The sequence below is a fragment of the Manduca sexta genome, chromosome 27, assembly GCF_014839805.1.
Source record: "Manduca sexta isolate Smith_Timp_Sample1 chromosome 27, JHU_Msex_v1.0, whole genome shotgun sequence".
NCBI classification, from domain to species: Eukaryota; Metazoa; Arthropoda; class Insecta; order Lepidoptera; family Sphingidae; genus Manduca; species Manduca sexta.
Genome location: NC_051141.1, coordinates 16,784,039 through 16,796,723, shown reverse-complemented (window position 1 = coordinate 16,796,723; position 12,685 = coordinate 16,784,039). Strand labels below are relative to the sequence as shown.

General features: G+C 34.2%; 1 protein-coding gene across 3 annotated transcripts in view; it reads right to left on the bottom strand.

The window, feature by feature from the left end:
* The window catches only part of LOC115439915 (serine/threonine-protein kinase prp4), a 29,118-nt gene that overhangs the window by 6,771 nt on the left and 9,662 nt on the right, over positions 1-12,685 (bottom strand). For 2 of the 3 annotated variants that reach the window (XM_030163986.2, XM_030163985.2), the window contains exons 2-3: positions 1,627-1,681; positions 24-1,155 (exon numbers count right to left, since the gene is read on the bottom strand). In XM_030163986.2, coding sequence (XP_030019846.2) covers positions 24-1,155; positions 1,627-1,637 — 1,143 coding nt within the window. In that variant the 5' untranslated portion in view covers positions 1,638-1,681. Of the gene's footprint in view, positions 1-23; positions 1,156-1,322; positions 1,454-1,626; positions 1,682-12,685 lie in introns of those variants that run through there. The other variant, XM_030163984.2, reaches the window with a different exon arrangement.

The window sequence follows — 12,685 nt, the reverse complement described above, 5'->3', positions numbered from 1 at the left end:
TTATCTTGCTACTTTTCTCGTACCTTTCTCTTATCTCTGGCGTCGCCTCGGGAGCGGTCGTGGTGTCGGTCCCGGCTGCGATCTCGCGTTTGCCTGTCTCTTTCGGAATGTCTGTGCTCTCTGCGACTCGGCGGCCGCTCACGCGACCTCCTCCGACTTTTCGATGGTTCTCGCTCTCTTCGCCTAAATTCGGGGGACCGTCGATCTCTGTCTCGCTCTTTTTCTCTGTCACGATCTTTCACTCTGTCTCTATCCCTGTCTCTCTCTCGTTCCCGTTCTCGCTCTCGCTCCCGCTCACGTTCCTTTTTCCTTTCCCTATCTCTTTCTCGTTCCCTTTCTTCTTGATGTTTCCGACGCTCTCGGTCCTTCTTGTCGCGATAATCTCTTTCTTCAAATTTCTTCTCCAACTCTCTTTTCGACTCTCTATTGATAATATCCCGAAGATCTTCCTCATGTCTTTTTGACTTATGTCTATCCCTCTCTGAGGATCGGTCTTTACTGGATTTGTGTTTACTGCTTCGCGAATGGTCATGGTCTCGATCCCTCTTTGATTTCTTACGAACAGGGGATTTTATATCATCATTTATACATACAACATCGTCTGTTTTGTCTTTGGCGTGAGCGCCTTCATCGTCGCTCCTATCAGAATAATAAGCTACTAACCTAGCCTGGAGAAGCTCCTTCTGCTTCATGAGTTCCTCCAAATTTAAGTCATCTTCTATCATCGTGAGTTCAGGACTAGCGCAATCATCCTGGTAGTTTTCAGTCTCAGAATTTGATGATATGATTTCCAGGGTTTCCGTTTTATCGGAAATTTTCTCATGATTTTGACTATGAGATTTAGCGTCTCCATTTTTAGTTTTATGGTGTGAATTAGTATTTTCTATCATCGGTGAATCTATTGATGAATGCTTACGAGACGATTTACATTGTTTAGATTTTTTTATTAAATCCTCCACGTCAGAAAGTGATATATCGCTCTCTGGTTGGGGACTCTTGCGCTTCTCCTTCTTTGACTTCTTTCTCTTCTTATGTGCCTTCTCCTCATCGTCTTCCATGACTCTTTTGCGTTTCTTAAGCTTTTTGCTTTTCTTTTTCTTCTTAGAGTCATCATCGTGTTTGTCGCCATTTTTGGACTTCTCATCTAATAAAGACCTGGAAACAAATAATGGTTGTACTTACGAAAATTTCATGCAACATCGGCTCGCCTGCGTCATTTTCCTTCACAACATATCGTCTAATTCTGTAACATGTGACCATGTAATCAAATTGATGTTTAGATAAATTGTATAATGGTATTTAATTTCAATTTGATTCATTACCTTGTTTTTGAATTCTTGGATTTAAATTCTATTGATATATTTATTGTAATTTCTGAATTGCTCATAGTTAAAATGTGTTTAGTATGTCATATTTAGGTATATTTTTTATTATATTAATATATGACAACTCATATGACAAAACATCAAAATCATTCTTCCAACCTTCTTTTAAATAACATACCAATATAAAATCGAAACGAAGCGAACTCATTGCCGACGACATATTACAGACCTATGATGTTTTATAATAAATGTATATTATTAATATGTTTAAGTGATAAATAAACCATAAGAATATACTTACTCATTTCCCATTATCTAAGATTGTGTCTCGTCCAATGATAAACACCGTGAATATTCTGAAAGTAAAACAATTAAGTAATATAACTTTATCAATGATATTGAACTTTACATTAGGTGAGCATTAAGAACGGTGGTGATTTTTCATCTTCGTTTTAATGAGTGAAATCATAGAAGTTATCAATAACTAAAATTAAACAACACTCTTCATTTCAACACAAACCAGTTGCGGCACGATGCTGCCAAGTCGGCACTTGCCACTAGTATAAAACGATTCAAGCCATCGAGTATAAATTACAGCATTTTAAACATATTATAGTCCGATCGAGTTCGCGCAATAGTAGAAGGCTCACAAAAAAATAATATTATAGAGCTGAAAATTGCTACGAATGTTGAAGATATCACATAATGCAATAGGTTTATTATTTTAAGAGCAGTGTAAAAGATTCACTAATAATTTTTATGCTGACAAAACAATTATATTAAGGTGGTAGCTCAAGGTCCATTTTCATACATTTTGTTTCGGCTTTAATCTGGGTAACTAAACAAGTATTGGCAAGTAAAGAATTTAAATTCACGTCTAGTTAGTGATTAGTTCTCGCAGTTGAAGAAAAACGTAAAAATAATTAATAATCATGGATATTTCGGCCTTTAAAATTTAATATGACGAAATTTTAAAGGCAGAAATATCCATGATTATTAATTATTTTACATTTTCTTTCAACTGCGAGAACTAATCACTAACCAATACCAAAAATAATAAAAAATTATACATAACTACAATGCCACGTCACAGCTTCACACCTTTAAACTTATAACACCACTTTTTTTTCCGTCGAAGGTTAAAAATGGAGTATTAAAGCACATACAATATATTAGAATAAAACTAGTTTTCGGATTATGTCTCGGTTTTTTACTTTCATTATTCTCTTAAAGCTTTAATTTCTAACCCCCTTATTCATAGACGTTATTTATCTAAGGACGGAACATTGCTGTGATAACAAGTCTGTGTCTCAGCTTTGTTAGCTGACAGCCAACTAGATTCGAGTTGTATCTCAATATTAGCCAATCACATCGGCCCTATGTCTACGCACTGCGAAGGCTGCCATGCCGTCAGCACTGAGAAACAGACTTGTTATCACAGCAATGCTCCGTCCTTAGATAAATAACGTCTATGAATAAGAGGGTAAGATTTTATACCCTACATGAACACAAGGCGGATTGAGGTGTTGGTCTTCCGAAAAAACCACTTTACAAAATTTACCTACTTTTTACAATTCTATTTTTTTTTAAATATAACGTTCCGAATTATGTATATGATAGATGGTTGGAAACTTGCACAAGCCTGGGGTCCTGGGACGGCTCACAAGTCAGTCCGCCTCGTGATTATGAGAGTTGCAAAATCATCGAAATGTTGGGAGAACAATAAAACTAAAAACCACGATAAAATATTAAAACTAGTAATATTTCAATGTTTAACATTTGCATCAATATTAGAGATGAAACGGATATCCGGTAACTATCCTGTATCCGGTCTATCCTGCGGCTTAAACACTATCGGTCGGATACCGGATATCTAGCGCCTATTCGGGTATCCGGCCAATCTAATACTGGAGTAAAAAAACTAATTATTCTTAGGTAATGAAATTGTTTTATTTACTTACTAGCTTTTGCCCGCGGCTCCGCCCGCGTTATAAGTTTTTCGGGCTAAAGGTTTTCGGTTATAAAAGTCACGCTATATATTTTACCGGGAGCCTATGTTCTTTCCAGGGTCTCAAGCTGTCTCCATACCAAATTTCATCTTAATACGTTGGGTAGTTTTCGAGTTTAACACGTTCAGGCAGACGGATGCAGCGGGGGACATTGTTTTATAATATATGTTTTATACTATGTAGTGATTTTTGTAGAACTTTTAAAGAGGAACAATCCCGTCATATATCATTGTTGTCGTTGTCGTTGTTGTCGTCATCGTTAACTTTTACGCAGCGCACGCAACGGAAGCTCTCGAAACAAATAAATTTTCCCAGTTTTTTGCAACATGTTTCATTACTGCTCCGCTCCTATAGGTCATAGCGTGATGATATATAGCCTATAGCACTCCACGAACAAAGGGCTATCCAACACAAAAAGATTTTTTCCAGATTGAACTGGTAGTTCCTGAGATTAGCGCGTTCAGACAAACAAACATTCAGCTTTATGTAATAGTATAGATTAATAAGCAAGAGTGATTGGAGTCACAAGTCGTCTTCCAGTAGCAATCATTGCTTCAGCATGGACTTTTAGCAACTCACTTATAGCTCTTTGAAGAGTATGTATAAAATATCTAGCAGAATCATGCTGAGCCAAACGAACACGCTTTACTATATTAGCGCCCGTATCATGAATGAGTAAATGTATTTTAAGTGCTTAGGTATCCGGCTAAACAGCTATTCGTTGCATCTCTAATCAATATACAATATATTTAATTGTATTATCTTCTAATTTGCTTGTCTTCATTCTCCATGTTTCTTGAGCAGACTTAGCATCAACGATATGTCATTGACTATGGCAGAAAGTCATTTAGATACAAGACTCCCTACTGTAGTCAATTTTACATCATTGCACTTTCATCTGATTTATTCTTTCTGATAAAGATGACGTTTCTTCATTGATAAAATAAATGAAAAACATAAAATTAATAAGAAAAATAGAATCAATAACTTGATAGCCAATAATTTGAAATTAACTTATTATAAATAAAGCCTTTGCCAGAAGTTGTTTAAAAAAAGTTTTGGTATCTTGCTTATTTAAACGTGCTAAACTTGTATATGTTTCTATGTAATTCATTCCTCCGAAATGACTGGTCCGATTGGGATGAAATTTTGCATTTAGACAACATATGTCCTAAAAATGTATGTGGTATTCAGTATTAACTCTCAAATAAAGTGGTTATAAGTGGGGAGAAATGAAACCGCTTAGCCTATTTAACTTAAATTTGGCATTTAGTTATTTCAAACTGTGCATAAATTAAGTGAGTAATTCTTACAAAATATCGAATTGAGTGCCTTGAGTAAGTGGTGCCTAGTTGTAATTTTTTATTAATATAATAATATCAGCTCTGTATTATATACTGTCCCACTGATGTGCACGGGTCTTCTCTACTACTGAGAGAGTTTAGGCATTAGTGCACCACGGTGGCCTAGTGCGGATTGGCAGACGTCACAGGACCTCAAATTTTTTATAGTGAATCCGTCTGGTATGCAGCTTTCCTCACGATGTTTTTTTTTCACCGTTAAAGCAAGCGATGATTCACAAACAATACACACATCATTTGAGAAAAGGCTGACTTGCATGCCCTTGGGTTTTCAACCGGCTAACATTCGTCTCGGCTTCTTCTTTGTCAAGTTCATCTTCCATAATTATTGTATTATCTACAAAAGTAAATCTCGTGACAAGCTTTTTATCTCCTCACAGTATAAAACAAAGTCGGATTCTAATTTAAAGCTTATTTTTTCTTACTAGAACATTTAAACAAAAGCTTGTTTTTTAAATATTTCTTTACTATTAATTTTCTCAACAAATCCTTTAATGTGATCAGTGATACCCATATTATAGGGGCACATAAAAATAACTTGTAAATATCTTATTTTAAATCTTATCTTACTTTTTTCTAATATTATTAATGCGAAACTTTGTAAAAATCTTTTGATGTTTATAAAAAGTAAATGCAAAAACAGCTGAACAGGTTTGGAGGAATTTTGGCACATGGGTAGATTATGTACTCGATTAACACATAGGGTACTCTTTATCCCCATAATTTGCTTTAATAGAGTGTAATGGGCCTAATCCCTCTCAGTAGTAGAGGATGCCCATGCTCAGCAGTGGGCAAGTATATAATACAGGGCTGATATTATTATTATTAATAAAAGTTTTTCATGATTTTTTATGTAAGTGGCGCTATAAATCGCTAGTGTTTGAAATCATTTTCTAACAGGCTTTTCACGTGAGAGGTGCGGCGAGCAAAACCTAGTATATTGTAATGTTAATGACAATGGAAAGACAAAACAGAAGAACTATTTTTTACTTTTTTTATTACCGTAATTAATGTGGTAGGTATTTTTGTAAATGAACTAATTAAGGGTTTTTTTGTAACCCAAAGTTGTTTCCGTAAAATAAACTAAGAAAATATGATTAATAATATATGTATATATTTTTTATTTTAATGGTAATTCAAAAATGCCCCAAACATAATTGTATATTGGATATCTCAGAGATACAATTATTTTCTTTAATAAAACTAGTAAATAATTAATAATACGCACAATATTTAGATAGTGCGTTTAGATGAGACGACAATTAGTCAGATAGTTACGATGTCATTTTCCAAGCTAAATATAGTAGTAGGTTAACGTTCTAACTACAAAAGTATATGAAAGAGGGCTAAAAATAAGGCTGTCTTAATAAATTCAAATAAACATAGCTTTTGAGTTATGGGATTTAATAATAAATTATAGATTTTTTTGCAACTTTAACGCGCTCTCCATTAAAAATCTAAAAATGAGATACAATGATCTTCCTAGCAGGTGACGATTTTAAACAATACTAAGTTTTAACAAGTTCAAAACAGAAACGTTCGGGACCACGCATATCTATAAATTAGCTTCTTTTAGTAAAAACCCCGTCTGCCATGCCAATCTTACTGAGTAATAAAAATGTTTTTTGGCCAATTTTTTTGTAATTTATATCCGATATAATTGTAATTGTAAACAAAATAATTATTTCCAATTAACGTATTCTTTTTTTATTATTAAAAATGACGTACCTAGTGTAGGTAAAGGCTAGGCATTAAATCAGTAGCGCAGCGTTGATTCTTGCCGCCCGTGACGGACCCAAAATTTTACGCACAAAGAACCAGGAAAATGGAAAAAATGGTTCATTCCAACAAAACAAAAAAAGATCACACGCGCTCTCCCTAGCCTGTACACTGGTACATGCAACAAAAGTAAAAAAAAATAAAGGTTCAATTTTATGCATTTTGAAGCCCTCCCTAAAAGTGTAGACCAAGCCCCTCCCCCTCCCTAACTACGCCACGCCACTGCTTTGAGAGAGTAATGTACCTAATTGGACGTCGACGGCACAGGGTTGAGCAATATTTGAATTACTTGTAATAATTAAAATATGTAAGTAAAATACAAATACATATATGGTATTCGTATTTCAATTACTTCCCCAAAATGTAATATGTGATTATTATTTTAAATACCTGACGAGGGATTGCAACCTAGCACGATTTTCAATACGGCCTAATCCGCTCTTGATCTGACTGGTGCCGCATTACTGTTTTTCCTATTTATTTCAATATCTACTATGTATTTATAAGATAGTTATGTGCATGGGGTAAAATTCGTAAAAGAAATGTTTAATTTCTATGAAAATACTTTTATTTATACCTATGAATTATAAAATGAATGAAAGTTTACGCAGGTATGAAACTATAGTATTTTAAAAGAGATAATTGGGTAATTATTATATTTTATATAAATGTTGCTTCCGATCCAGCCATAAGAATTACCTACCCGGGATAAAATAATTACTTACTTCATATATTATGTTAATCGGGACGTGGTCTAAGTGTTAAATATCCAACCACTTCAGTTCAGCGGTTTTTACGTTTAGTAGTTTACGAATTCAGTAGTACTCGGACCGATCATTTACGCCGGATCCGATGAATATTCAAACTGGCTAGCTCCGGTTTTTCTGATTCTTCGTTTACTTCTAACTAACTTTTCGGATTCGTAGCCGGATCCGATCATCTTCGCCGGATCCGGTGGATCTCAAAACTGGCTAGATCCGGTTTTCCGGATTGAAATCCCTATTTCAGACGCTGAGGTAATTTGTAGTTTGTACTATAAATGTTCATGGCTTCAAAAACATTTGAACATAAATTAAACGATTTATTTAATAGACGTGTGCTGCATACAAATTATTATTTATCCTCAACGAAAGTCTGCTTGTTCGACAATAAGTACATTTAACAATCTAGTCTTCATAAAGAGAAATTCTTTGACGGAGGAATAGGTTGGCCTGGATTAGTATTTACTATTCTATTTACATTACCTAAGACCTGACTGTATTATTTGTATTATCACAAGCAAAACATGTATTTTTCCTTAGTTCGCGTCGGCATATACGCTATTTTTTATAAAATTTTAAACCATTGGGCACATCAAAATGAATAGAGTAAACAGCATTAAACTGAGAAAGGAACTTTTAAGAGAGAGATTTTGATTACAGTGCCATCTGTAACAACAATATTGTGTTCTTTGTTATATAGGAATGTCGAAGCATTTACAAGCTTTGGTAGAAAAATCATATACCATAGTTTTGTAGTTTATTTTGAAAGAAAATAATTGAAAGCGCGTGAGTAATCTAGTAGCGTCATTGTACTGTTCAGACCTGAAGGTTTACTTCGAAAAACGAAATCCGTAGTTTCGGATGACAGATCGCACCTTTTGTTACAACGAAGTGTTACGGGTCCGATGACGGATTCGACGACGGATCGGATCGGATCATCGCAATATTTCAGATAAGGAATTTGTAAAAACTTATAGGGTTTCGCCATCCCTTTTTAAAACCATCTATGAGGACAAAGTTCCACTGCTTTCTCATAAAAAAAAATATACGAGGAATTGATCCTACCACTAAGGTAAGCTACAGAACGATGACGCATTCGAAGTAATTTGGTAGTAAAGCTAAATTCGAAGTTCGTAGTTTCTTCGTTTCAGGCCGAAGTGGATCGAAAAGGCAATTTTAGTGACTTAGGAAATAAATTTGTGTTTTTCAATTTTTTTCCGCTAATCGCTAGATATTATTAACGCTTACAATATTCATTCTTAGTCATTTTTGATAAACCTTATAGTTACGCCTAAAAAATATTTCATGTTTTTGATGTATGGAACGCACTATAAAAACCTACATTTCTGCGAAATCTTGAAAGGTCTTGCTTTGAAACTAGTTTTTACTTAATCCTAATCGATTCTACTATACTTCTGCACTTCGAACGTCTGCATCGACCTGCCACTTCTCCAGTTATACGAGTTGAAAAAATTGTGAAAATATGTAAATTTGTCACAAGATGGTAAGAGAAAATGCTATGGAAATGGCACAATCTGCGAGATAATGATGAAGAAATATACCAGTATGGATTGTCATCGTTGCACGCCTGGATAAAATGCATGGAGTGCCTACTCCACATATCTTATCGTTTGGAAGTTAAGAAGTGGAGCTGCAGGGTTGACGATAAAGATAAAATCAAGAACAAAAAGTCTGCAATACAACGAGCATTTAAAGAAGAATGCGGTTTATTAATTTATGTAGTAAAGCAAGAAGCAGGCAGTTCTAACGACGATACTGCCCGAAGATTTTTTTAAAATAAAGCCACAACAGCGCGTATCTCTGGCATTAATGAGCAACTCATAGAAAATTTTTATGTGATTCTTCAAGCCATTGCATCTGGAGAGCGTGTATGATCATATTAAATTTTCTTTATTCTGCAATGAAACCGCAAAACTATATGTTAAATTATATCCTTGGTATTATATGCCGTCCAGTGTACACAAATTATTAATGCATGGGGCTGATATAATTAAACATTTTGGGGCCATACCCATTGGGAAGCTGTCAAAAGAAGCCGCAGAAGCACGTAATAAAGACTTCCGACATTATAGAGAAAACCATTCCCGGAAAATAAATAGGATAGCGAGAAATGAGGACATCTTCCATAATCTTCTTTTGTCGTCTGATCCAAAGATTAGCCTTAGACCCCGCATGACGAAACAAAATGTATTGATACTCTCTCGAAAAGCCAAAGAATTTTATTAAAATAAAAATAAAAAAATGGAACTTCTGCATTTGCCAAAAGAACCAGAAAAGCTAGAATTTATTAATGTAGAGAGCAATTTAGAAAATTTATAAAATAGTAGTGGTAATGAGTAGGTCCTAAGGGCACACATTTCTGATTTTTCTAAAAAAATATGTGTGTATTCATTGTAAATTATCGCTTGCTTCAACAGTGAAGGAAAACATCGTGAGGAAATCTGCATACCTGAGAAGTTCTCTATAGGTTCTCTATAATATCTTGAAGGTGTGTAAAGTCTACCAACCCGCACTAGGCCAGCGTGGTGGACTAAGGCCTAATCCCTCTTAGTAGTAGAAGAGGCCCGTGCCCAGCAGTGGGACAGTATAAATACAGTTCTGATGTGATGTGATGAGTAAGTAGATAGGGATAATCCTTTTTTTAATTAAATAATTTGTTGTAATTTTCTCCTAAACATTATTATTAGCTGTAATAATCATCAATTTATTACATAATTTTATTTAGTAAGTGTTAAATTTTCCCAAGATAATCATAAAAAACGTTTTGAAAAATATAAAATATTATCATTTTTATCATTTTTTTCAACTCGTATAACTGGAAAAGTGGCAGGTCGATGCAGACGTTCGAAGTGCATAAGTATAGAAGAATAGACCAAAATTAATAAAAAAAGGTTTCAAAGCAAGACCTTTCAGGATTCCGTAGAAATTTAGGTTTTTATAGTGCGTTCCATACATCGAAAAGAAGAAATATTTTTTAGCCGAAACTATGAGGATTATCAAAAAATTACTAAGAATGAATATTGTAAGCGTTAAAAATATCTAGCGATTAGCGTAAAAAAAAAATGAAATTATTTCCTAAGTCACTAAAATTGCCTTTTCGATCCACTGTGCGACGTTTTGACGTTCGTTTTTCGAAGTAGACCCTCTGAAGCGTCAGTAAAATCATCGATTATGGGCAAAAGAGCCTTTTTGGAACCATAACCTCATCGAAAGACGAACTGAAATTTGGCGTTTAGAAATTTTCTGATTTGATCTCGTACATTCCTTTTCAGTGCTGTTGACGGTATTGATAAGATCTAAAATGACATTAACTCTTTATGGCTGTGAATGCAATTCTTTTTCAATTCTTGGGGTCTTATTCTTTAGTCATGACTTTTCTTAAAAACGCAAATATAAATGAAAGAAACGTTTGCGGAATTCCACGACCAGCGATTTATCTAGTCATAGTATAAAACAAAGATCGATTTAATTTAAAGTTTATTTTTTTCTTTTTACACCAATAAAATTTTTGCTGTTAAATTAATATTTCTCAGCAAATCCTCTAATTTGATACCCATATTATAAGATTGCATAAAAAAAATAATTAGTCCGCCATCTCGATCGGTCAGCCATATTCGATTTAGAGTGAAGGCATTTTTTTTCTATTCTTCTCAGCAAATCCTTCCATTTGATATGCAAATCATGGGCGTGCGCGAAAAAAAACTGATCCATCATCTTAGGCCTTCCACAATATTGGATTTAGAATGACTTCACTTAGCTAACCAAGCTTTGTCATTCAAACTAAATGTGTATGCAAAATTTCATCTTAATCAGCAGGGGTTAACTGTTTTAAAATTTATTTATAAGATTTGACCCAAACACACATATTAAAATTTTAAGTTAAATAATAGCTTTCAATAATATTTATAAGGAATCGCTGAACATGATACATATTACCCATAAAATAATTCATATAAGCTAAAGCAATGTTCTGTCATGATATTAACAATGTATTTCCGCATACAAAACTGCACTGTTACCACCTTATTCATAGATGTTATTTATCTAAGGATGGAGCATTGCTGTAATAACAAGTCTGTTTCTCACCTTTGTTTATATGACAGCTTGCTGTTTGGTCAGCTTTGTGTATCTGACAGCCAACTAGCTCCGAGTTGTATCTCAATATTAGCCAATCACAACGGCCCTATGTCTACGCATTGAGAAGGCTGCCATGCCATCAACACTGAGAAAGACTTGTTAACACAGCAACGTCCGTCCTTAGATAAATAACGTATATATAAGAGGGTTATTTAAGTCACACATATTTTTTTTTTCTTGGCTGATGTTGCTTGATAGTAAGCTATACAACTGCCCATAAACAATAGAAACATGGTCCAACACCATGAATTACAAAGTATTGTTTGGTATTCCACTGCGCTTGCTATCCTAAAATGAGATATTAAGTCTTATTATGTCCAATAGTTACACTGGCTACAATATCCTTCAAACCAAAACTCAATAATGACTACACACTGCTGCTTAGCTGCTAGAAACGGACATTACTACCCAGGCAGATTCTCACATATGAGAGACCTACAACCTGTAAAATTTCAAATGCTTTATTTCACTAAACACATAAATTAATGCCTGATTACCTATTGGTTAACAAATAAAGTTATATCTACATTTACTTGTTACATACTTTATTTATTGTATATTTAGTGTCTGTCCAGGGCATACAATATTATAATAGGATCATTAGAATATATGCTTAGAATGGTGGCATAGTTGTATCATTGCACTGTTGAGGTCTTGGGTTCAATCCCCACATCAGACAAAGTGATATTGGTTTTTCTACTCAATATCGGCATGGAGTCTGGAATTTATGCAGGATATGGTGTACCATAGGCAAGGCTGTAGCCTTAATGCATGCCCTCTTACTGCATTGACTACCTCTTTGGGGATGTTTTTATCCCCTAATAATTATTATTAGCATTTTATGTTTTATTTGATACAATATTGCCCAAAATATAATTTGTAAATTCTATTATATCAGTTTTAATCTATTTTGTACTTAACCTCTAAAACCATCATTATTATTCTAGAGGTGTGATATCACTGCACATTGTCAATAATTGATAACACTGTCAAAGGAAATTAAATGCAATATAGCCATGTCTATGGGAAAATTACATTCAAATAGCTAAGCCTAGCAAGATCGCGCATAATCAGAACAACTTATCACTTTTGAAAAGTGTGTCATGGTGTATTGTGTACTACAATTTCCACACCCTAGTTGTTTTCAGAATATAAAATACATACACATATTAGCATTTGTGAATTAAAAAAAAAAAGAACAAATGAAAAGTTTCATTATAAAACTTTTTTCATTGGGAAAATTATGACCTGTTTGGAAAAAAAAGTCACAGATTCAACAGGTACATGTTTAC